The 27,700-nt window shown below is 31.9% G+C and overlaps 1 protein-coding gene across 1 annotated transcript; it reads left to right on the top strand.

The window, feature by feature from the left end:
- Nucleotides 1-135: 135 nt before the first annotated feature.
- Nucleotides 136-26,369, top strand: LOC143204498 (uncharacterized). Its single transcript, XM_076417045.1, has 15 exons — nucleotides 136-352; nucleotides 3,158-3,427; nucleotides 3,483-3,626; nucleotides 6,583-6,794; nucleotides 6,848-7,070; nucleotides 7,125-7,341; nucleotides 8,163-8,439; nucleotides 11,443-11,692; nucleotides 15,044-15,316; nucleotides 15,372-15,515; nucleotides 20,536-20,747; nucleotides 20,798-21,020; nucleotides 21,073-21,289; nucleotides 24,662-25,278; nucleotides 25,564-26,369. The coding sequence occupies exons 1-14, from the start codon at nucleotides 163-165 to the stop codon at nucleotides 24,930-24,932; spliced, it is 3,123 nt and encodes a 1,040-aa protein (XP_076273160.1). The 5' UTR covers nucleotides 136-162; the 3' UTR covers nucleotides 24,933-25,278; nucleotides 25,564-26,369.
- The last annotated feature ends 1,331 nt before the right edge of the window (nucleotides 26,370-27,700 follow it).

The following is a 27,700-nucleotide window of genomic DNA, read 5'->3' as shown; positions in this document are numbered from 1 at the left end:
ATAACAGTTATCATATCTATATGCTCCTGATGACCTTGATGTTTATAAATAAACAAAAAGTCTCAGCGCATGCGATAAGATAGGTACCGTTAATATCTGAGATGAGGAGACTATAACAAAATAATTGGTAAACAACGAATCTCCAGTTGTGCAATCGCTACCATGAGAACTACAGGTTATATCGTGGCGCTCTTTGTTTGTTTGGTGTTCCTTGAGTGTGCTAGTTGTTATAATATATTAGTGATATTTTCGCATCCGGTTAAAAGTCGGTATTATGTATTTAGACCGTTGTTTCAAGAACTGGCAGAAAGGGGACATAACCTGACCATCATCAGTCATATTTCTACAAAAAGTAGGAATATAAACAATATCTTCATAGTTTCTGTCATAAATTACCTTATTATTATCTATTAAATATTATTACTTTGGCAACATATTATAGTGTCATTATTATAGTGGCAATAAAATGTCAGGGCAATTTTCAGAAAATGCACAGGTGTTAGTTTGTTCCAACTATTAACATAATATAAGAAATATTATGGCTTTTTTAATATTTTCGTCGGCAACAACCCCTTTTGGGCATCCACTGCGTTCGCCCGTCTTCGGTGCTTATCTCACCACGTCTAAAATTAGCATACCATTCCTTGATGATTGATTTTCCTGGGGCAGTCTCCGGACACTCGACATCAAACCAAATTTTTTGCTACTTCAATAAAAAAAGATTGGAAATAGCTTGCAAAAACCTTGCAACGTATGATCAAGCGTTGGCATGTACTATTGATGGTCTTTTTTTGTAGCAATACACAGTCACAATACTGCACAAAAATCCTTCCGTACATGCCTGATAGTCAATGAAACCACGATGTAAAAACGAAATGATATTTTCAACCAATTCGTGTGATTACCCGCTGTTGTATATTTTCTCTCGCACATAGAAATTCTTGAGAAAGTTCTTTGTAAATTTGAACAAGTTTCCAGCCACAACAACTTGTCAACAAGTAAATTGTTTGTTCTCCAAATCGTTCTTTGTCATGGGCCCCAAAATCGATATTTATAAACACAAATAATTGGGATATGATGTAATTTTATCGCCATAAGCTTTTAGATATATTTAATGAACTTTTGTGACTTATTTCTTCAAACCAAACAACCAGAGTGATGAATGTTTAAAATGCAACTATGGATCTTCCATAATTATCGCCTGTATATAGTCAATAACTTAATAATACTTGATGTTAAACTATCGTTTTCTGTAAAGAAATACCAACTGTTTTTAACAGTTGGGTTAAGTCGTATAACAGTTATTCATATTATATATATATACTTCGAATTTTCACTGAGAGATCTTTGATCAAAGTACATGCCACCACCTAACGGTATAACATTGCATAATAATGCTTCTTATATAGTTTTTAAATTAATATGACTATACTTTATTGGAAAGACGTTATTTGCTATATTGTATGAATAGTTACTTTTGTAACTAAGAATATATTAAACGAAATTTTAACGCACCACAAGAAAACTAGTTATAAAACTTCATCCAAAATCCAAAAACATTCTTCTACCGCTACTACACATAAAGTTTGACTAAAAGAATCAAACTTTGTCTAAAAACGGTGATTGCTAAAGGTAGTAAAATAGTCGTTATTTATCAGAAGCTAAAGTTTAGAAGGAAGTGTGGATTTGCATTGACATATTTACTTCCAACTTGATACAAATAAGAAAAACGAGGGTAACAATTAAAGTAGTTGTGACTAAGTTTTTGAGTGATATCAAAACCCTAACAATGCTCTTACAGTAGTTAACATGACACCCAAATCCAAACAAAACCCTTAGTTATCTGGTGAAAGGAGTGTGAAATTCCACTTTTATACAACCAATTTGTCTTTTTTTGGTGACATAAAAGAGATGAAAAATGATATCTGTGATGATAGAAAATCAAGAAGATTGGTAATTACTGTGGATCACAAAACACACCTAATATTCACACTTTAGTAGTTTAATATTAATTAAAATTAGTAAGAAAACAATGTAACTTAACAAAGAAAACAATGTTCTTTTGAGAAACATATTCGATGTTATATAGTAGAGACAATAGTAGGCGTTTAAAAAGCTGATGTCTATAATATAGTTTCAGCAGCTAAAGTTCCACAATATTTTAGTAAATTGGTTTAAAATATTTTTATATTTCTAATATTTTTGTTTATATAATAATATTTTTCTTATTAACTTACCATAAAAATATGTTTAATGTAATTCTTGATAGAATTGTAACTATGAGGATGCATCTGAAAAATAAATAAAAAAATATCGTAAATAAAAACTTGAGATAATGAAACTGAAGCTGAAGCAAGTGATTTTTACAAGCTAACTCCAACTTGTTTCACTACAATTTCTGTCTATAAATAATAAAATAATCTCTTCATTCTAAACATGTCTCGAATAAATATATCTTCAAGATCAAAACATATATCAAATCCATACTGTTTATACATAACATAATGTTTTCAATAAAGTTCCAATAATTGATCATTAAAAGAAATTATATTAAGTAAATGTTGACATTTCTAGAAACAATGAAAACATTTATTCGTATCAGATAACTGTTATTTTCTTTTGTAGTAGCTACATTATTCGAAGACTTTTAACCTCATTGTTTACACGCGATAAATCAGTAATTTTTTAAAATCATATTTGATTGTCAAGAGCACATTTCATTGTTTTCGTTATTGTCGCAATTAAATTTAAGGGTTTGCGTAAAAATATAAAACCGAAATTACATTCTTGTTTACATTAGAAGATTTGTTATTTCAATTGAGTAGATTATTAACAGAACAACATTTTAATATTACTGCATTATATATATATATATATATATATATATATATATATATATATATATATATATATATATATATATATATATATATATACGAGGATGGTCCAAATATGATGGAGACAAACGCTATAAATGACGCGCATGTATATATAATACATAAACATAAACAAATCAACAGCAATCTTAGTATGTTTCATTACAACTTATACTTCGAATACATGTGTTAATAATATCATGTGTTAATAATATCATGTGTTATAATATATAATAATTTAATATGTAGAATGGATAATTAATATTCCTATACATTTCCAGAAGATATTAAAAATGTAAGAGACGTTCTTCTATCCACACGCGAGACCAGACATTTGCTAGATGTCAAATTCATCGGAGGTCGCAGGCAAAGATATTTCGAACCAAAGATGCTCTCTGACTCAGCAAGAATGATTTGCGAATCTAGTCTGAAAGCAGAACCATTCCAATCGTTCCTTCGAGAGGAGCATAACTATCATTTAGCACTAGTGGACTTATTCAACACAAATTGTTTCTTCGGATTAGTAAATAAACTAAAGATTCCATATATAGGTATGTAGTTAAAGGATTTTTATTTTGAAGTAACTGAGGGGATTTACTCATTCAGCTTTAAGTCCCTGCGCCATGATGCCCTGGCAATCTGGATGGTTTGGGACACCATCGAATCCTTCGTATATCCCGTCAGTGTTTCTAGCTCCTCCTGTACCCATGACGTTTCTACAGCGATTAGAAAATACTTTAATACACTTAGGTAGGTAATGATATAAAAATAGGTTCACAGTTAATACAGGGCGTGACAAAATGATCCAGTCAAGTGTCTTTTGCAAGACCGTTCAGAATATATTTGAAAAAATTTTATAATTAACTATTTTATCACCATTAAAATAATTTCATTTCATTCATCGCTCTATTGCAATAGTGGTGATATGTTCTGACATATTTTATTCTTTGAAATACTTCAAAATTAAATATTTAGCTCATTTGTATCAAAACAGTATCACCTTTCGTAACCTTGAAACTGTTGAATTATTGATATTTGGATATTTGTGTAAAAATAAAATGTACTAATAATGTAAACAAAATAAATATATTATTTGTGTCACTAGAACCAATTGGTACTTTTTACTTAAGGTGATTTTTTAGAGAGTACTATTTCAGCGATAAATGAAACTGCATTGTTTACTGCGTAAAAAAAGCAAACTCGAAGCACAGCAACTATAACAATATCTAAATAATTGCGTTATTGTGATGCAAGTTTGACGTAGATCACATTAATGTTAGATTCTTTAGATATGAAGTATCAGTTTAACGTCGGTTGACAAAACGTAACTTTCGGGGTTAATTTTTTTGATTATTTAATTATTACATTGTTACTTGTCTTTTACGACTAACCTGCAATTTGTCTTTTTTCCTAGATTTAAGTAGGCATATAACTAGGGGGACCCATCGGCCCTACCTCAGTCTCTGGTGATATTATATTTATACATGTCACTGCAGTATTTTTAATTATATGCATCTTACTATACAACACTACACAACATCAGATGGTTTGATCCTTTTGAGTCTATGTCCTGTTCTGGTGGTATCAAAAAGTTACAATACTTCAATATTCTCATGAGAGTGGAGTTTTTCCTCATGCCCCCTTGCAATTCTCTTGATTTGTCGTCTTATTTGTCTGATTTGTGGGTATCTGATGGTCTCGATGTAGGTAATTAGTAGTATAGTATTTGGGTGCGCCCACAATACCTCTCAGGACTTTGTGCACATCCCCATAATTGAACTCCGTATGTCCATATATATTTCAGTATTTGTTTATATAATAGTAATTTATTATGTAATGATAATTGTGATTTTCTTCCAATAGGCCAGTACATTTTCCTATATTTCAATTCCAGTTCTTTTCTTTTCTTCTTTATATGTTAGTTCCAGCAAAGTTTTACATCAAGTTTCATTCCGAGATATTTAGCGTTGTTGCTATATGGAAGTTTCCTTGTGTTTGAATTTAGAATGAATTGAAACATCTAAGAATTTGGCTAAACATACATTTTACTAGCACTGGGGATTATCGACTGAAAACAGTCAATAGTCAAAAAACTACCGACTGAAAATAGTAATTACTATTTTTTTAGTCAAAGCACGGTTTGATTGCTTTTTTTTTCATTCATGATGGCGAAGATGTACGAATCTGTCTTGTACAAATTGTGAGAGAGGAAAGGACGGAGATAATTCTTTGGAGCAGTAAATTTTATATGTACTTATATTTTCCAACAGTAGTTTAACCGAGACAGAAATGTACATATTTCTTCACGTATTAATTTTAAAAAACAAAAGGAAAGAAATATTTACTGAATACTATTAACATGCAATTAATAATTTCATTTTAAACTAAGTAGAATTACATTTATATTTGAATAGTCTGTGAATGAGTAAAAAGGAATCGAACTTTTCTATGGAATGGAATAATAGCCCACAAATGTTTTATCGTATTTTAATATGTTAATTGTTATTTTCAAATAATATACTATAATAAATATAGACAATATAATAGATATTAAACAAAACCTAAAAAGTAAAGATATACAATAACCATAAATACTAAATCATAGAAAAAAAACTAATTCATGAGATAATTAAAAATGATCGCTCAATAACTACTAGAGCTTTTTTAAATAAAGTAAATGCTTTATTTATTATTGAACGGAAATATTTTTTTAACAAAAATCGAGAGAGTAATCAAAATATTACCTATCATTGCCATAAAAACTGTCAAAAGTATTTTACTATTTATCATTCACAATATTAATCGTTTTACCCTATTACATTAACCATCATGAAAAATATCGTTCCAATATGATGCTATTTTAATATACAATATATTGTTATTAACAAGTAAACTACTAAAAAAAATCATAAAACTATATATATTACATATAAATCTATGTAAGCATAAATTGTGTATATTTTCATCAAGGTCGCGGCTAGACATAATGACAGAGTCAGAACGTTAAAAATCAGTCGAATGAAACTAGTAGAACCAAAAATAGTAACTAAAAATACGACTAAAACAGTCGATAGTAAATAGTAACAAAATCAGTCTGACCGAAAATAGCGGCTGGAAATAGTCACTAGTAAAAAGTAGTAAAATTAGTCAAACCAAAAATAGCGACTAGAACAGTCGATAGTCGTTTCCAGTCGATAGTTCTCAACGCTACATTTTACCTTCATAGGCTTTTTTTGGTTACATATATTTTTCTATGAATCTGGTCAATTGTTGAACTGGTGTATAGTTATTAGATTTTCTCTCTATAAAATACACTGAATATTGTATTGTAAAACAGCAGGAAAGGGATTGAAAATTAATATCTGCATGACAATACTCGCCCATAAGTTGAAAAAGTTGGTAAACACAACACCCTTACAGATAGAGCCTTCTGACTTTCACTTGCTTAGATCGATTCAGCATATTTTGACTAAGATGTACACGGTTTTGAAATGCTGGCGAAATGTGTCAAATCGACATCGTTCTTTCAACACGGTATTGTACTTGTTGAAATTGATATTCCCAATAGATGCCTTTTTATACAGAAAAAATGATCAAAATATATATGAAAACCGCATCTAATAATAAGTAGAAAAGGTCTAATATTTTTCTATTCTCAACTAAGTTTGATTATTTTAATACACGTTGTATATTATGTTTATTGTAGCTCATATAGCGTGGTACAAAATATATATGGAAAACCCGGGAACAGAATTATCCAGGAAGTACATCGGTCATGATCCCGTTGATCCCTACAACGCGAGTTTATTCTTAGTCAACATCCATCATACCTTCCAAGGCTCTCGACCTCTTAGTCCCAGTATTGTCGAGATAGGAGGGCTGCACGTCTTCGACAGGAAACCAGAAAAACTTCCTAAAGTATTATTTTAACGAAAAAAGTGCCTATATTATACTAGATTTGTTAATTACAGGACGTAGAAGAGTGGATTGATGGAGCCACAAACGGCTTGATATACTTTAGCATGGGATCCGTGTTAAAAGGACACACATTCCCCAGGGACAAGCTGGAAATATTCAACAAAGTTTTCGCCGAGCTGCCCTATCGGGTTTTATGGAAATGGGAAAGCGATGATTTGCCGGGGAAACCCGATAATGTCAAGACGATAAAATGGGCTCAACAGTTTGATATTTTATGTAAATGTTCCTATTTGGATATGAGAAATCATCGCTGCATTTTTAATGTTTAAGGTCAACCGAATACGAAATTATTTATTTCTCACGGCGGATTGCTCGGAACCACTGAATCGGTATATTGCGGGGTGCCTGTGTTGGCGATGCCCCAATTCGGCGATCAACCACTCAACGCCCAGGCCTTGAAGCAACAAGGAGCAGCCGTTATTTTGGATCTTAAAGATGTAACATATGACAGGCTTAAAGAGGCCATAACAGAGAGTTTCAAATCAAAGTAAGTGCTCGTATTGATGTTTTAAGAAGTTGTTTGTCGAATTTCAATAATAAAACTGTAATAAGAAAGTGAAAACACAAGGAAAATATACCTGGCGAATGAATAACTATTAGACGGCAGAAATAAAATATTCATTTCGTTAAATATCATTTAGAATTGACATATAAAGATTGACATAATGTGGTCAACAAAGCTGTCAGCAAATTTGTATTAATAATTATATAAGGTTAAATCTGCGTTTATATTGTAAAAAATAAATATACATATTAAAAATAAGCCTCTATATTTAAAATGTCACTCGACATTCCACCAAGTAAACAGAGTAACAGTGGTTGTTGAAAAGGCATTCGATGAAAAAAAATCCTGCCCTGCAATATTCCTGGACGTCTCACAAGTTTCTTATCGGATGCGATATTTGGGATTAATCTACAAAATGAGCAAATTGTCATCGCGGAATTACTGTTTACTGCTGAAATCATATCTTTCCGAAAGAAAATTTAGAGTCCCGCGTGAAGGGGTATTCTAAACGCTTAAAACTATTTCGGCTGTGCTCCACAGTGTCTGCTCTATATCGCTGATATCTCAGCAACGAAAGAAACAGTACTTGGAACATTTGCCGATGCCACAGTTATTATGATGGCAGAAGATGTATCTCTGTCTAAGGCTATGGATAAAGTATAAGTAACAATAAGATCTACAAATGGACTAGAGACTGATAAATACAGTTTTATTGCTCCAAATCTGTCCATGTTAATTTTGTTATATATTATATATATATATATATATATATATATATATATATAAACATCTTTTGCTTACAGGATTCAACAAAATGCCAAAGAATTATCAGCCCGCTTTCGGGACAGATTGGTCTCACCGTTGGATACAAGTGTTTACTGGGTTGAACACGTAGCCCGGTATAGAGGAGCCCCACATCTCAAATCCGCGGCGGTAGACATGCCTTTTTACCAGTATGCTCTTCTAGATGTTGTCGCTTTTCTACTAGGATGTTGTGTCATTTGTACATATATATTATACAAATGTGCACGACGTTTTTTCAGAAAAACAAAACCGAATAAAAAGAAATTTAAAAAACATTAGACTCAAATTGTTGTAATGATGTGCTGTGAAAAAATATAAATTCGGACTGTTATTGTGAAAGTAATCTTATAAAGTTGTATTAAAAAAATGGGTTTATAAGCTTCGCTGTACCACCAATTACAGTCGCCAGCATAAAAACTGGTTTTAGATCCGTTAGACAACATTTGGGAAATTTGTAATCTAAAAAATCGCCAGTTTGTATTTGTTAATTACTAATCATGATGTAATAGACTTGGAAATAAAAATTATGTTATATTCTTGGTAGCATTCTTAAGATAGTTTTATTTGAATATATATTTCTTCACAGTATATATAATTACGACACGGGCTATAAGAGTAGAGAATATATACAAAATAGAATAATATTATAATAAACTGAAAAAATAAAGCAATATTATGGCCTAAGAGAGTGGTTTTTAGTTACATTTCCTATCCTGATATGTATAGCTGTAACATATTGAAAACAGACTTCAGAGATTTTGATGAAGAATTACGAGTTAGTACGAGGGTGCACATGCTTATAAGATTGTAAGGCTATTATTAAAATCACCTTAAAAACTACAATTTGTGCATTTTATTTACCCAATTATTACAACGTAATTTGATACGATACTTCACACTTCCCTTCTTTGATACACCTTTTAGATCCACTGAAATTTTAAGAAAATCGCACATTCATCATTAAGTATAAAATTTAAACATTTTTTCTGTTGTAGTTACTATCAACTATATAAATTACATATTTTGCTAGCATTGCCAAATACATTTACATCTGTATCGTCAAATTATCATCATACAATTTCTCAGTAGGTTTGCCACGATACAATTTTGATTTATCTTGGGAAAAATATCTTGGCGATTGTGGAATTATTGGTTACTTAGATAGAGTTATTATCTGCATGTATTAATTTTCTTAGCAACTGTTATACTGATAGTATTTTTACTAAATATTTATTAGTGTAGTGTGGCTGGAATGCCTACTCACGTAATTATGGAGTATGGCCACACACTACAGTTCATTATCGACAGATCTACTGTAGACAAATTTAGGTTCATTGCCTTGATAAATCTCAGTTCAATATTTTGATTTATCTTTTCTATTTTTTAACTATATAGATGGATAATACAAACAAAACCTAAGCGCTCTAAAAAGTTCAAACATATGATACGTCGATGATGCGTAGTGCTTGTGATTCGCTTTAGATGACTTAAAATGGCGAACTTTGATATGTTGTGTTTTTATTTCTGTAATTCTTCTTAAAATCTTAGTAATCCCACTTTTAATTTTCAAATGAATATATTTTAATAACACTGTGTCACCCAACTTTGCTACCATAAATAATAAAAAGATGTATTACTTTTGAATTCTGTACTAAAATGTTAAAAACATTGTCTAGTGATATGATTTCTAACACGTCACATTCCTTAGTAATAGTGTGAATACTATTTACACTTAAAGCTGTATTAGTCCACAATGGCTGCCGATATACTTCTATACAATGCATATTCAGTAATTTTAAGAGAAACGTATGAAAACATGAACCTTATTTTAGTCTTAATCAGATACAAAGAATACAACTGGAAAGTTTGTGCTGATTTAAGAGTTGTTGTTATATTGGACTACAGGAAATACGAAATACGGTTTCACGAAATACTGTTGTTTTCTCTGTTTGTAGGAGAGTAGTCACCAAAAAACCCTAAGAAGTTAAATACTGACCTGAAACAACTGACTTTGTTTGTGGTAAATCAAACGTTAAATATGAACCTCTTGAGAACCTTAGAGATAGAAGAGTGTTGTTAAGAAATACGAGGGTCACTATTTATATTTCGGGAATTGGCAACGCTGTTGTCATGTGAGTTCATCTAACTGTTCCATCGTAAACGTTGACATTTTTAACGATATACGTACTCAGAACATTTTATCGCACGGACGCTATTTGTTTATTTTATATTTAGTCTAAAGTTTCCTCTCGGCAAAAAATGGAATTGAATCGTAAACATTTTCCAACAAGCTCCATCAAAAACCACCGTGTATGGCTGGTTTACTGAATTTAATCGTGGTCGTAGTTCGCTGTCCGACGAATTTCGTGAAGATCGTCCAAAATTGGCTGTTTTGCGAAATGATTAAACAAGATCGTCATGTCACCTATTGTGATATTGAGGCATCCCTAAGCATTAGTTCCACCAGCATATATGCGATTTTACATGAACACATAGCTTTGCGAAACTTATGTTCGCGTTGGATCCCACACAATTTGACAATCGCTCAAAAATCGACAGTATGGGTGTTCCAAGGTGAACCAAATTCAACAAAAGTTGTTCGCGCACGAAGCTCTTCAAAGAAAATGGTGGCCTCTTTCTTCGCGAAATTGTTTGTTCGATTGTTCTTCATCATGACAATGCGAGCTCGCACACATCGGCTCAAACAAGAGACTATAATCTTAGGCTTAAATCTGAGCTATAGTGATTCCTTGTCTTTTTGTAAATATATATTACCGTTTTTCTGTAAAATTAATAAATAATATATATTAATAATAAATAGATATGATTTAAAATTTTAATACTGTCCTTATTTATTTATAGTACTTAAATTTATTATAATTTTAAAATAATACGTGTTACAAAATATTCATTTAAGTTTGTGTGTTCAGCAAGCACAATTTGACAATAATCCGTTTCATTTAATGTTATTGAACAAATTCTTCTCTATTTTGTGATTCTTTATTACAGTCATCCAGTCTATTACCAAACAAAAACTCAACTAAAACTACAATAGAAACAACAATATTTACAGTATAACCAGGTTAATTTAACAATATTTCCACTTACAACTTTTCTTAGTAAGATATTTTTAAACAATTGAAAAACTGACGACAGGAAAATAATATAATCATCTATTTTTGTATGCGGTTGCCTGACCTGACTTAAAAAAGGTCTGGTGGCCTTGAGAACGATTTCATAACATTACAGATTACATTCAATAATGTACCGTTGCTCTAGACGTTTGTGGCGCTTTTCGATTGCTATTCGCGGGACTGTAGTCTTACTATCGCAATGATCACGATACCACGGACATGTGTCGTTTTTTTACTACTGTGTTCGATTGTTTTTAAACAAGTGGCGTGTTTAAATATATTGGTGATCTTCGCACATCCAGGGAAGAGTCACTATGATGTTTTCAAGCCGTTATTTCAAGAGTTGGGGAACAGGGGACATAACATAACTATAATTAGCCATGTCTCCACGGAAGGTAGGTTTTTTTAAAAGTTAAAATACCACTCCATATCTTCTTTTAACTTTTGAATTTAAATTATTATATATTTTTAAATGCTACAGCCTTCTAATAATTCGAATTTCCTTTCCTTTGGTCTCGCCAATCTCTCTCAGACTTTATCAGAATCGAAATGATTCTCTCTATCGTGAACAAGGAACCAGCATCACTTCTGAAAAATTCTCTGGTACAGTCCCAATCAGGACATTTAAATAGAATATGTTTCACATAATTCTTCTCACAACATGTGCTGCTCTTGTTCCTTTTGTGAAGATATTTGTCGATACAGCAGTTTTCTGACAGCCTGACTCAAGTAGTAGTCGGTAGTAAATAATTTATAAAAATATTATAACACAAAAATTGAACCGACTTCAAAAAATAAATAAGGAACCCACTAAAAATCAAAAAAATAATCATACTTAGATTTTTAACACAAAAAAAACATTTTAAAATAAAATATGTACATAATAATCGTTTTTTTACTATGTTCGATTGTGTTTGATAAAGTGGGTCGTCTAAATACATTGGTGATCTTGGCACATCCAGGGAACAGTCCCTATGATGTTTTTAATCCATTATGTCAAGTATTGGGGTATAGGGGCCATAACATAACTATAATTAGCCATGTCTCCACGGAAGGTAGGTTTTTATAACTGTTAAAATACCACTCCATTTCTTCTTTTAACTTTTAAGTTTAAATTATTGCCTTTTTTTAATGCCACAGTCATCTAATAACTCGAATTTCCTTTCCTTTGCTTCTTCAATCTCTCTCAGACTTTATCAGAATCGACATCATTCTGTTTATCGTGAGCAAGGAACAAGCATCACTTCTGAAATATTCTCTGGTACCGTACCAATGAGGACATTTAAATAGAATATGTTTCGCATAATTCTTCCCACAATATCCTCTGCTCTTGTTCCTTTTGTAAAGATATTTGTCGATACAACAGTGTCCTGATACAGCCTGACTCAAGTAGTGAATAATTTATAAAAATATTTTTAACCAAAAAATTAACATACTTCAACTCATAAATAAGGAACCCACTAAAAATTAAAAAATAATCCAACTTAGATTTTTAACTCAGAAAAAAACATATTAAAATAAAATATCTACATAATAATTGTTGTAATAACTAAATAAATATAAAGAAAAACCTTATTTAACCTATTTACTAGACGTATTTTATCTTCTACTATATACACACACAATTTAGCTTATCTACCTAAACCTATTTATATATTTACAATATTATTTTATTACCAATTCATCATTTTGAAGTCGGTGCCGAACCCAAATAGTTATATTAATTTAGATTTGTTTTGTTGGTAATGCAATTTTTTGTATATGCCACAAAATTATATTATTAATTTTTGTATTGTTTAGGTTCGGCACCGACTTTTTAAAATTAATGATACTTTAAAACAAGATCAGGCCACAGTAGAAGATGTCTCTGTTTAGATTTTTTTTATTATTTAATGAATATGTTCTTACTAGTCGTTTCCGTCTAACCTACAATTTGTCTTTACGATAACTTAAATCTAGGTATATACCTAGGAGGGCCCATTGACACTATCTCAGTCTCTGGTGAAATAATGTTTATACATGTCACTGTTGAATTTTTTAATATATGCACCCCACTACACAACACTACACAAGATCAGATGGTTTGATTCTTTTGAGTCTGTGTCCTGTTCTGGTGGTATCCAATAGTTGTAATATTTCAATATTCGTGTGAGAATGGAGTCTTTCCTCATGCCCCCTCGCAATTATCTTGATTTCTTGACTGACTGTGGGTGTCTGAAGGTATTTGGGTACACCCACAATACCTCTCAGGACTTTGTTCTAAAAAATTTGTATTTTGTTTATGTTACTCTTTGCAGAACATCTCCATAATTGAACTCCGTATGTCCATATAGGTTTCAATATTTACTTATATAACAGCAATTTATTATGTACTGATAATTGTGATATTCTTCCAATTAGCCAGTACATTTTCCTATATTTCAATTCCAGTTCTTTTCTTTTCTTCTTTATATGTTCCTTCCAGCGATATCGAGATTCATTCCGAGATATTTAGCGTTGTTGCTATATGGAATGATAGTATTATTTAATGTTATGTGTGCTTGTACGGTCTGTTTATAGATGAACTGCACATGTACAGATTTACTTTCATCAATTCTCTATTTAGATATTGCAATAATTTCCCTTCTTATTGCATTTCTGGCGCTTGAACATTTATTAGAAGTTTAATGGCAGATACTTTATGCTATTATTTTTTTTGCATTTGAATTGAATTTTCACGTAATAATTTCTGATAATACCATTACTGCATGCTCCTTATCTTCTCCATTCAAATTGATATTTTTATATCTCCTAAACCAATATTTAGATGACGATATTGGAATGATAAGTTTATTGTTATTAAGCGCGTGACTAAAATATTCCATTTTAAGTATTTTATTAAATATTGGATATTTGGCGTAACTTTAAATTAAATAATCCAAATTTATAGGTTATATCAGCCACAACTCTCTGAAGTTCACTAACACCCTCGTTAAATTGGAATGCTGAATGGCATGTATACATTATAGAAGAAAATAGTAGCGAATTACCTAATATAATTCGGTGCCATGATAAAGAAATTATATCGCCATTATCTGACATATTTGCAAAAAGTAAAAGCAGATATATTTATTAATTCTGGAGGGTGCCTCCTGAAGGAACGACCACTTACTCGTTGTTCCATCTGGACAGCTCACAGTTGTAGTAATAAAATTATTTGTGAGTATTGGCTGTCCCTTCGTCCTTCTGTATTCCTTTGATCGATCACTGGGTTACACAGGTGTTACCCAAATTCTCATGGTGTAGTCTGTATGGGATGGTTTCTCAAATATTTATGTCCCAAAAATAAAATAGTCTTTAGAGGTAACTTTGATGGCCTTATAGCTAAAGTACAGTAACATCAACCTGTTTTCTTCTGTCGAAAAGGTTGCTTTTCTTGATAAGTAAATTGATACCAGTTAATAGAAAGAACTGTATTGAAGAAAGGCATTAAATTGAGACATTTTACTTTACTTGAGGCAATTTTGTTTTAACAAGAAGAAGTGGCGACTTGTTGGATAACTGTACAGAAACAACAGAGTCGATTCAACACTATTTGAATACAAACGACACACTTAAGTCTATATACTTCACTTAACCACATATCACAGCTACATACTGAACAACCCTTTGCATAGAAATGTTCTAATGTTAAAATATAAAATACGCTTTTAAAAAATTAATAACCATTAAATATAAATATGAAAAAATATGTTAATGTTAACTAGGGGATATCAAGAATGGCAGAGACGTTTTGCTATCGAAGCAGGCGATGAAACACGTCTTGGATATCAATAGGTTTACTGGAAGTCGCCTTCAGAAATATCTCGAAGCAGAAATGATCGCCAGTTTCGCAGAATTAACCTGTCAGTCGAGCTTAGAGAGTAACGAGTTTCAAGCGTTCCTCAAGGAAGACCACCGTTATGACGTGATCTTAGTCGAACTGTTTAACTCTAACTGCTTCTATGGGCTGATAAGTAAGCTGAAGGCTCCATTTATTGGTAAGATAATATAAAGATTGAAATATGCCCTAAAACGAGAAGTGATTTTCCTTAGGACTCAGTTCTTGCGCAATGATGGCTTGGCATCCTCAGTGGTTTGGTAGTCCATCGAATCCATCCTACATTCCGTCTATATATATGGCACATCCTGTACCAATGGACTTCTGGCAACGTGTAGAAAATACGCTAGTTCACTTGGGTAAGTACCATGTGGAATAATGTGCGAATGTGTAAGATCCCAACTATACTCTCGATAAACCCACTATTCACAATAGTTGTTAGTCTCTAAAGAATATATCCTTCATCCCCATATATTTAAAGCTATTCTACAACTCATACAAATTGTGTTCTAACATCGCTAAAGTTTATTTTGGCTTATTCACGAGTATTTTTATCTTTTGTGAGCAACCGCAGCGTCCGTCCAATTAGGATATCTGATTTATTAAGTTTTAAAAAATTGGGTATTGGAGAACGCTTCACCGAAACACATTGACAGTGTAATAACACGCAATTCCTAATACCTACAGAGCAACTAATATTGATTTGATGAATTAATGTGATTTCTGTCCGTAGTATATAGATAATAAACCAGTGTACCGGAAGTCTCTACCCGTTTTTCTAACATTTGTCACTAGGTTTACGTATGCAGTATTATAATTTGACACATATGTCATTTTATTCTACTGATATCAAGCTTCAAAGTTATACATGTTATATTTTGCGAAAGTAATACCTTCATAGATTTATATCTTTTTGAAAATGATAAGCAATGTACGAAAACCTGCATTTGCGGCACGCATTACTTTTCTTATTTTATCAAAAGGAGAAAGCTCTGAAAGTCGTCGTTTGCTGGTAGAAACTTACGGCGAATATGCTCTAACTTTAAAAACATGTGAGGCGTGGTTTTAAAAATTTAAAAGTGATGATATCGATGTGCAAGGCAAAGACCATTCTGGTAGACCCAAAATGCTTGAAGATGCGAAATTGCAAGATTTATTGGATGAAGGCCCAATCCAAACTCAATAACAATTAGCAGAAGCGTTAAATATGACCCAAGAGACGATTAGCGACTGATTACGAGCAATGGGGAAAATCCAAAAGATGGGAAGATACCACATCAATGGAATGACAGACAAATGAAAAACCGAAAAGTCGTATCAGCGAATATCATGCTTACCATCTAAATCCTTCGCATTTGATCACAAGACAGTACTACGCCATCTCATAAAGCGAAACCCATCAAGGAAGCACTAAAAGCTCTTGAATGGGACATATTATCAACCCGCCTACTCTTCAGACCTTGCACCGTCCGAATATCACCTTTTCGCATTAAGGGGACACGCGTTTGCAGAGCTGTATTTCGCCAATTTCGAAGAACGAGAGGGAGAAAGATGGAGAACATGAATAGAATAAAATGGCCAATATTTACCTGGTACACCTGGTAAACACATACGTTGTACACAATACACATTACTTGGTGATCAATTGGAGATAACCGTTAAATGTTTTTCTTATTTCCTCTTCAACTATAAAATCTCCAAACTTCCTTTATTTAAAAGGCTGTCATTTACAAAACATACTGATAAAAAAAACAAACCAATTTAATAATTTCAGGTTATTGGCTTGTAAAGAAAACAAATAACAGTTTTTTCTGGCCTAACCTAACCGAAATACGTGATAATAGCCTTAGTATTAATTATATTATGTCACTATAACAATTTGAATAATAAACATATTTCATAAAAAAAATAAAGCAATATAGTTGACCATGATCTTGTTCCAATGATTAAATTAATTAGTAATTTAAAATAAAGTCAAGGTATATTAATTTTTACCAATAATTTGAAAGCCATTCACATTCCAATGTTAAAAGATGTATGTTATTTGAGTCCTAATGCTCTTACAAGGTCAACTGCTCAATGATGACTTGCTGAATTGGGATGAATGACTAATTTTGAATAACCATTCTGTAATACGGCAATATATTGATTGTTTCTTAAAAATATATTATATCTGCAGGAAATAAAGGTTCCATTTTTCTCTTCATTATTTCTATAAATGCTGCAATTTATTGTCCTCCAAGATACAATCGAAAAAAGGAAAATTATTTGAATGTCCTAAGCAACCTGGGAGAAAAATTTATAATTGGAGGTGATTATACTGCAAAAAATATAAGATGGGGATCCAGAATGACATCAACTAAAGGCAATGAACTACATAAAGCAGCTACTGAACTAAAATGTAGTTACATGTCAACAGGAAAACCAACTTATTGGTCGACTGATCAAGAGAAAACCCCAGACGTGTTAGATTTCTTCATAGTAAGAAACATAACATCCAACTATATAAAAGTCGAAGAAAATTTTGAGCTAAGTTCAGATCATACGCCAGTGATTCTGACGTTGAGCGAAAATATAATAAGAAAAGAAAGAAACCCAACGTTAACAAACGAGAGAACAGACTAGGAAGAATTTGCTGAAGAATTGAACAAACGAATTCAACTAAATGTACCCCTCAAGACAACTGAACCTTTAAATCTTGAAGCAGAAAAAATCGTAGTAGATATTCAACGAGCTGCTTGGAATAATACTCCAGAAATTAAGAGTACAACTAAAGGAATTACTTATCCAAAAGAAGTGAAGGAAATGGTAGCTGAAAAACGTAAATTACGAAAAAAATGGCAACAAAACAGAACACCTGAAAATAAAAATAGTTTAAACAATATAATCCAAAGTTCAGTCTTTGGAAGAGAAATACTGGAAATAAAAAACAAAACCATAAATGACTATCTCAGAAATTTAACAGGTGATAAAGAAACAGATTACTCACTCTGGAAAGCCACAAAGTATCTAAAGCGCTCATGTCTACACAGTCCACCTATAAGAGACCTATGTGGGAATTGGGCACGTGACAATCGCCAAAAAGCAGAAGCATTTGCTGAATATCTAGAAAAAACTTTCAAACCAAACGAACCTAATATTGAACATAATTTACCGGGCATAGAAGCTGAAAATTCGATGATTGAATTCGCGCCAATGAGTTAACGAAAGAGTTAAGTTATTAAAACCGACATTAACCCCGGGAAATCACCAGGCTACGATTTAATAACAGGAGAATTACTGCAAAAACTACCAAGAAAGGGAATTATAAAACTCACCAACTTGATCATTACAGCATTTAGATTAAAACATGTCCCAGACATTTGGAAGATGACGGAAATTATAATGACCCCAAAACATGGAAAGTCACCAAACGAAATAAAATCCTCTAGACCTATATCACTGCTGCCAGTAATATCTAAGGTTTTTGAAAAATTGCTGTTGAAAAGAATAAAACCGATCATACAGAGAAAAAACCTAATACCAACACACCAGTTTGGGTTTATTAAAAAACACTCAACAATTGACCTGGTCCACAGAATAACAGATGTTATTGAAAAAGCCTACGAAAGTCAATAAGTATGTTCAGCTATATTCTTAGATGTAGCACAAGCCTTCGATAAGGTTTGGCATGAAGGCCTTGGTCATAAACTACAGTTACATTCAAAGCTACTACTTACATAACCAAAAATGCTACCAAAACAACACATCGAACTATTAAAATCATACATTACAACCAGAATGTTTAGAGTCAAGCCAGAAGAAGCTTACTCTACAATAAAAGAAGCTAAAGCAGGTGTACCACAAGGAAGTGTACTGGGACCAATGCTTTATCTACTTTACACTTGTGATATACCACAAATTGAAATTATCATGATGGCTATATTTGCTGATGATACTGCGATTATAGCTGTCGGAGACAATAGTGAAGAAGCCTCATGAAAATTACAACAGGCCAGTGACAATATAAATAATTGGACACAAGCTTGGAAAATAAGAATTAATGAAAGTAAATCTGTACATGTGCAGTTCACCTATAAACAGACCGTACAAGCACCAATAACATTAAATAACACTATAATTCCGTATAGCAACAACGCTAAATATCTCGAATTGAATCTTGCTGTAAAACTTCGCTGGAAGGAACATATAAAGAAGAAAAGAAAAGAACTGGAATTGAAATATACCAGTACATAATAAATTGCTATTATATAAGCAAATATTGAAACTTATATGGACATACGGAGTTCAATATGGGGATGTTCTGCAAAGAGTAACATTAATAAAATACCAATTCTTCTGAACAAAGTCTTGAGAGGTATTGTGGATGCACCCAAATACTATAGGAGTGATTACCTACATCGAGACCTTCAGATACCCACAGTCAGTCAAGAAATCAAGGGAATTGCAAGGGGGCATGAGGAAAGACTCCATTTTCTTACTAATATTGAAATATTGCAACTTTTGGATACCACCAGAACAGGACACAGGCTCAAAAGAATCAAATCATCTGATCTTGTGTAGTGTTGTGTATTGAGGTGCATATATTAAAAAATTCAGCAGTGTCATGTATAAATATTAGTTCACCAGAGACTGAGTTAGGGCCGATGGGTCCTCCTAGTTATATACCTAGATTTAAGTTACAATAAGCCTTAAAACAGTTCTGCTTCACAGCATCGGTTTTTGTGCTTCAATTCCTGCGAGTCAAACCATACACCTCAAAGACACGCACAATATTCTTGAAAAATTCAGATATGAGGACCATGGTTGGTAGGTGTGCCGTAATTTCAAAAGTTTGTGCATGCTGAAATAGCGGAGACCGAGAAAATCACTGAACCAAAAAGACCGAGAGAGTTCAATGTTGGTGAAAAGAACGCAATCCAAGAAGCATTGATACTTTCACATAAAGTTCTTTTACCACTGCTATAGGTAATTTGGGATAGGTGAACACATTTATAAAATCACTTTCTAAAGTTACCAAAACCATTTCAAACTCTTGGTTACTTAATGAGCCTAAAAGTACATTTTCTATATTTCCACTTCGACTACTATCCTCACTGGTAAAAAGAAAATATTGTTAAATAATAATTTTCAAGTTTATTATTTTTTATTTTGATATAGTAACTGGTTTAATATAACTACTGAAATTCTCAACAAACGTGTCGTCGTATGGCGAAATGGAAGTCACTAATTATTCTCTCCATTTAACAGTAATATGTAGGCAACTATTAAATTTGATATACCTGTTTTCGAAACTATAAGATAAATATTATTACTTGACTTTACATACCAAAAAATCTGTTATAGTTAATGAATCAATATACTGTTCGACTATTTCAGCTCATAAGGCATGGTACACAATATTCATGGAATATCCTGGATCTAAACTGTCGAAAAAATATATTGGATACGATCCTGTGGATCCATACAATGCCAGCTTAATGCTGCTCAACTTACATCACACTTTACACGGAGCCAGGCCGCTCAGTCCCAGTATAGTGGAAGTGGGAGGAATCCACGTCTCTACCAGAACACCTCAGAAACTTCCTCAAGTAGGTCGACGGTTATTCTCGACAAAATCAATTAATTTTAATCATTGTAGGATATAGAAACTTGGAGTAGCGGAGCCAAGAGGGGTTTAATTTATTTCAGTTTAGGGTCGTTGTTAAAAGGACACACCTTTCCCACAGATAAACTTCAGGTGTTCAACAAGGTCTTCTCCGAACTTCCACATCGTATCTTATGGAAGTGGGAGAACGACACTATGACCGGAAAAGCTCCTAACGTGATGATCAACAAATGGACTCCACAATTTGACATTTTATGTAATATTTTATCCATTATTTTATTCTTGTATTATAATATTTTTCAATGAAGGTCATCCGAACACGAAATTATTTATATCTCATGGAGGGCTACTCGGAATCACTGAAGCAGTTCATTGCGGCGTGCCGGTTTTAGTGATGCCGCAGTTTGGAGATCAACCACTAAATGCCGAAGCTCTCAAAGCTCAAGGGGCCGGAGTAATTCTACGTCTGAGAGAGGCCAATTATGAAAATCTCAAGCATGCCTTAACAGAAGCTTTAAGTCCAAGGTAAGTGAGCTTCATTCTGTGTTATGCGAAGTACTCAAAAGTAATAATAAACATTAATACACTGCATACAAATACTCTTTTAAATTTTATCAAATTAATCATTTAGAGAAATTTGTACAATATAACAGGTCAATTGAAAAGTCCCTGGCCTGGTACATAGATGGCGCTACTAGAATTAAATCCATATGTTTTTTTTTAGTTAGCCCTAACCCGCAAAAGATGCGTAAATTGAAATTGTATGAAATAGCGGCTACTCTAAAGATATCAACTAAACCTGTACATCATATTATTCACGTCTATTTGGGTATGAGAAAAATCTGTGCAAAGTGGGAGCTCACTTTTGACCAAAAACAACGACGAATTTATGATTCGGAGCAGTGTTTGAAGATAATCAAGCATAATAAACCCGAGTTTTTGCGTCGATATGTGACAATGGATGAAACATGGGTCCATCATGTCACTCCGAGGTCCAACCGACAGTCATCCGGATGGACTGAATATGATGAACGCGCTCCAAAGCGTGGGAAAACGCAACAGTCAGCTGGCAAGGTTATGACATCTGTATTTTGGGATGCGCATGGAATAATTTTCATTGACTAACTATTGAAAAAGGAAGGACCATCAACAGCTACTATTATATAGCGTTATTGGGCCGTTTGAAGTACTAAATCACCGAAAAGCGGCCGTATTTGAAGATAAAGAAAGTGCTGCTTCACCAAGACTATGCACCGTATCACAAGTCAGTGAAAGCGATTGCAAAAATCCATGAATTGGGCTTCGAGTTACTTCCTCATCCGCCAGATCTGACCCCCAGCGACTATTTCCTGTTCCCAGTTCTCAAAAGAATGCTCGCTGGGAAGATATTTTCGTCTAATGAAAGGTGATCGCCGAAATTGAGGACTATTTTGAAGCAAAGGACAAACCGTACTACAAAAATGATATCGAAAAGTTCGAGGGAAGGTCGCTATAATCTGTGTATCACCCTTGAAGGGAATTATGTTGAATAAAAAAAATTAATTTTGCCAAAAAATGTGATTTACTATAGTAAGCCGGGGACTTTTCAATTGACCTGCTATATTAATAAAATTATTTTTCATCAATTTCTGCAACTTTTTCACATCTCTGGCGACATATCGTAACCGACTCGAAATGACGGTGTTGGTTTTGTTGAAGGAGTTACGTATTTTTAAACCTGACACCAGATAATTCATGTTATTGATATAACTGAACAAATAGTAATCAAAATACACCATTATTGATGAAAACGCTGGGTGAGTGCGCTGCAACAGTGTACCCTTCAAAGTCTTTACTCGCCAATTTTTTTTAAGATTTTGAGTTGGTGTTTCGTCTAATAAATCGTGCAATTCATCGTTTTCGAACTTATTTAATCATCCATGTCGTTCCTTGTCGGTGGCGTCAACTTAAATCGTTGAAATCGAAACTGGCGATGGTGTATAGATTTGACGTAACAGCATCACTCTAAGTTTCAAAATATGTTGATGGGCTTCGACAACCTATTTTCAACAATAAATCAAACTAATCAATGTCGAAAATGTAATTTTGAGCTTTGATCGCTAAATCAAAAAAATTCTAGGTCGAGAAATGTCTATTAAATTTAAATCTGTGTATCTAATAAAGGAATTTTTAATAGACCATATTATTTAATAACGTTTTGATGAATATAGTGGATATCAAAATTACAGTTTGAATTAAAATCAATAATTGACTACTGATTACTCCGCAATAAAGTAACATTAATAGAAAATGTAACAATACTATAGTCATGATTCCAGTGGCAGTATCAAATCAAATTATCAAATTAATATTTCATAATTTGTATATATATATATATATAAATATATATATAATAAGTATAATGAACATCAGTGTATAAACTACTAGATAGAAATCTGTAAAACACAAGAACAAATTTCAGATCTCTAATTTCAATCTAAAAGCTCTAAATAAATAAATAGTCACCACATTAATTCAGATTAAAGGCAAATTACCCTTGGCATTTACCCTCTGAAAATGCTGTTAAAATATATAACAAGGCGTTATATGCAACAAGTCATTACAAGAAACTGTAATCAAATCTACGAGTACTATATAAATTATTATAATAACATATTAAGCTAGTTTAGCTAATTTATAAAATAAATAAAAATGAATTATTAACAGTAAAAGTGTAAACATTTTAAAGTATTGATAAATATTAAGGTGTTTAACGATTAATGTTTTAAGCTATGTGACTCTATGGCATTTTATTGTTTGAATTTTGTGTCAAATCTTTTGATTCCGTCTTTTATAGGCATACTTTTTGAGAAATCATTAGTTGATTTAATTATTGCATCTACATTAATTGAATATACATTTTTAAAGAGTACAAAATAAATTGCCTAATTATGTTCGTTTTTGTTTTAATATAAACTCGAAAGTCAAATATCAATTTCAGAATTGTTTATATGAATATATATTCATATATATTAATATATTAACATACAAACAGGTATTACTTCATTTTTTGTTCCATATTTATGCGTATAACATAAAAGTAGAGAGTATGTATAATTATATTTGATGATTTCAAGTTTCATAACTTGAGATATTTTGTTATAATGTTCAGTGGTGTAGTAATTTAAACTTATCAATACTCTTTCGATTATAGAAACTCAATGGAAATTAGGTTCAGTTAAATGTCATTTAATAAAAGGTTTAGGGAGTGTTTGTTTTTGAGATAGTGTCCATATATTTTAATATTTATAGACATCTAAATTCGAGCACAGGGTGATCACAAGTATTTACTAATGCTTTAGCTTGTTTACAAGTTTTCTGTTAATAATTCATAATTATTGTTTGTCGTGTATGAAGCTCCATCTATGCAATTATATATGGCCTATTCAAAGTTTTTTGGGCATAGGTCATCAAGATGTTTAATGTATTGCCTGCCGCAATTTGTAAATTCGTTTCAGAATCAGACAATATTGTTCTTCTAATTTTATTCAAGTCAAAAAGAGACACAATGTAACCGAATCTGCCTGTCAAAGTCGTTCGGTTATCAAACGTATGGAAAATGCTTCAAAAAATATAGTAATAAAAGGTTATAACTCTAACCTATAAACTATTGTGGCCGTATAATTAACTGCAGTTTTTGGATATACTATAATGTTAAAATAAATTATATTTGGTTTCGTTTTTGTTTCATTATTTTATTTAGATTAGAATTTTGTTATTTGAGAGTTGATGTGGCAAAATTATGACGTTTTTACTGGGATTTTTAAACATATATTTTCAACAGCAAGAACGCAATAAACCATTTCCACGGAAATGCGCTTTTTACATTTTAATAAATCTAGTTTTTTTTCTTCGCAGAGTGCAAGAAAAGGCGAAGGAGCTGTCGAGCCGTTTCCGAGACAGATTAGTTCCGCCACTCGACACCGCGGTCTACTGGGTCGAGCACGTTGCTCGGTACAAAGGAGCTCGACATATGAGATCCGCTGCTGTTGACATGCCCTTCTATCAGTATCTCCTCCTGGACGTTATTGCGTTTTTGCTCGGATCCGTACTACTCCTCGCCTACGTCGTCTATCGATTCGTTCGATTCGTGCGCGGTGGGGCCAAGCCGAAGCTCAAACGTCAATAACGCACCCGCATCTTAGTTAATTTAATAGCGCAATTTTACATTAATGATAAAAACAGTTAAGAATAAAGTAATAGGTTGAATTAACGTGTATATATAATGGTACGTAGCATTATTTTTGCTATATAGCATAGAGTGTTAAATTAATACATATAATTTATGAATTGTTTTGCGTGGTGATAGCAGGAAAGCGCTGAGAACGCCATTCCGCTGTATTTCATTGGTTAGTTTAAATTAGCATTACAGACACCTGTAAAGAAAATATTTTATTAGGAAGGCATTTCGTTGCTTAAGGATTTCATACACATTACGTGACTAACCCCTGACGCCACATTCTACTAACCCAAATGTAACATATATATATATATATATATATATATATATATATATATATATATATATATATATATATATATATATATATATATATATATATATATATATATATATATATATAATCAATATTGTCTATAGAACCTTTTCCCTTTTTCATTATTTCTTTAGTACTATCAATTTAAATAAGATGTAAAATAATATGCAGACTGTCTGTGTCTGCTAATATTTTGTGTACTTGTTACAAGCTGTATTGAGGCGAATTATAATTATTGTGGAACGCATAATTAAAACGGTTAAGTTGTATGATATACGTCAGAGTGGTGAAGGCATACCGAAAAGTAATACTTAAGAACGTAATAAGAACAACAACAAAAAAAAATTCAAATGCATGACCCCTTCAATATATTTAAGTTTTAGTTGATGACACTTTACAAACAACTTTTTAAAGGTCAACAAAATGTCCCTCTATATATATATTGAATGGTTTTGTATTTTTTTATTTCCGCACATACACTGGATAGGCAACACTTTGAGACTGAAGATACATTATATCAAATAATAGTGATTACAATTAAAGTCAGAAAAATGCTGAACCTACTCTATATCAGACACACAAATATGGCGTAATAAACAAAACGAAACCAACCGTTGCGTTATAGAAATGAGCCAATTAAATGCATTTATGTGGCAAATCAAACGAACCAATAAAACCATTAACTTATACCCAAATATCTAGGCCTGTAATAACAATGATAATAATAATGATTATAATAAATTTTAAATTGGATTTTTCTGGGTTCAAGAAATGAAACGGTAATTTAAGACGTTTAATTCACCTTGAATCGTCTTCAGACTGACTTTCACTAGTTTAGTAGGTTAGATTTTTTAAACAAAGTTTTTCTTAGCCTTAACAGCAGTTAACTTGACGGTGAATTGTAGCTTTGTTATATTTTCTGGTGCCTGAAATATTGTATTTTAATTGTATCTTATAGTAGTCATGGATCAGTGAATGCTATTAATAAATGCTAAACGTCCCAATACCTGTATAAGTGGAAAAACAGTGTACCAATCAAATTTAGTAGAATTAAATGGAATTCTAATATATTCATTCGATATCTTTATGAGTGTGCTAATGATGCATACCTTGTTTTCCTATTCCTAGCTTTATTATAGTTCTCGTATTTGGAAAAAACAAGGAATCAACGCACTCACACCAGTTACTATACTAGGTAAGGATAAATCTATAGTTTATTTAAAGTTTTTTTGTAGATACGTCATCAAGATGTCCATGCCATTTCAAAATAGAGACAGTACTATCAGTTTAGTATGAACACGTAAACGGATGAGCCTTTCAAAGTCGTGCAGTTGTCAGACGTATGCAAAATCCTTGAAAGCAATAGTGATAAGAGGTTACAAACCTAACCTATAAACTATTGTAGCTGTATAATTAACTGCAGTTTTTGGATGTACTATAATGTTAAAATAAACTATATTTGATAACATTTTTGTTCATTTATTTTATTTAGATTAGAATTTTGTTGTATGTCAAAGTCAAACTGAACTAAAACTTAAGAGTTGATGCGGCAACATTGCGACGTTTTGACACCAATTTAGATGACGTATATACAAAATAACTTTGAATATACTTTATAATTCGGTGACTGAGTAACCAATACGCTTCACGCACTATGATTAATAGTACTCAATGGGTTATTACATATAGGAATATTGTCCAATAATATCTTTTCATACATTTTCACAACATATTTATTAATTTTTAGTAATTTAAAACTTATAACAAAATGAACTAATAATAATAAAAATTCTAATCAATAAAATTTTAAAGCAAAACAACGATTGTTAACTAAAAAAACTGGTTTTCACGATGTATTACTGACATTGAACATTTATTTATATTTTGGATTTAATACGAATTCAACTAATGCTTAATTTATAAAAACGAACAAATAAAAAAATTATATGTATGTGAGTATTAAGTATTAAACAATAGATAGTATTTAATGAATTTTGGCATATTTTATTTACTTATTTCTCTTCAATATATTTAATACTGTATGTTAACTGATAATTGAACATTTTCAGGTTTTATAAAAAATTCCGTTATGTAAAATATTAATACGTTTTTAATTGTATGTTAACGAATTATATAGATTTTACTATAATTTATTTTACTATCGGACATAAACATTTTGGATACTCCTTAATAAAATAGTTAAATATCTTTTCTATGTTTTATTTTTAATTTGTATATAATATTGGTGTGTTACCAAGTGTGCCCGTAATTGCCTTCCGGTATTTTTGTAACATATTTTACTAGTTATAAGTATAAAATGCTGTGTTTTGGTACATATATCATTTTATTCCACTGACATTAACCTCTAAACAGCACAAGTTAGGTACCGCCAAAATGATTG

The sequence above is a fragment of the Rhynchophorus ferrugineus genome, unplaced genomic scaffold, assembly GCF_030347505.1.
Source record: "Rhynchophorus ferrugineus isolate W39M unplaced genomic scaffold, kcgeb_rfMv2 rfM11, whole genome shotgun sequence".
Lineage (NCBI taxonomy): Eukaryota > Metazoa > Arthropoda > Insecta > Coleoptera > Curculionidae > Rhynchophorus > Rhynchophorus ferrugineus.
This window is presented reverse-complemented; position numbering and strand designations above follow the sequence as displayed.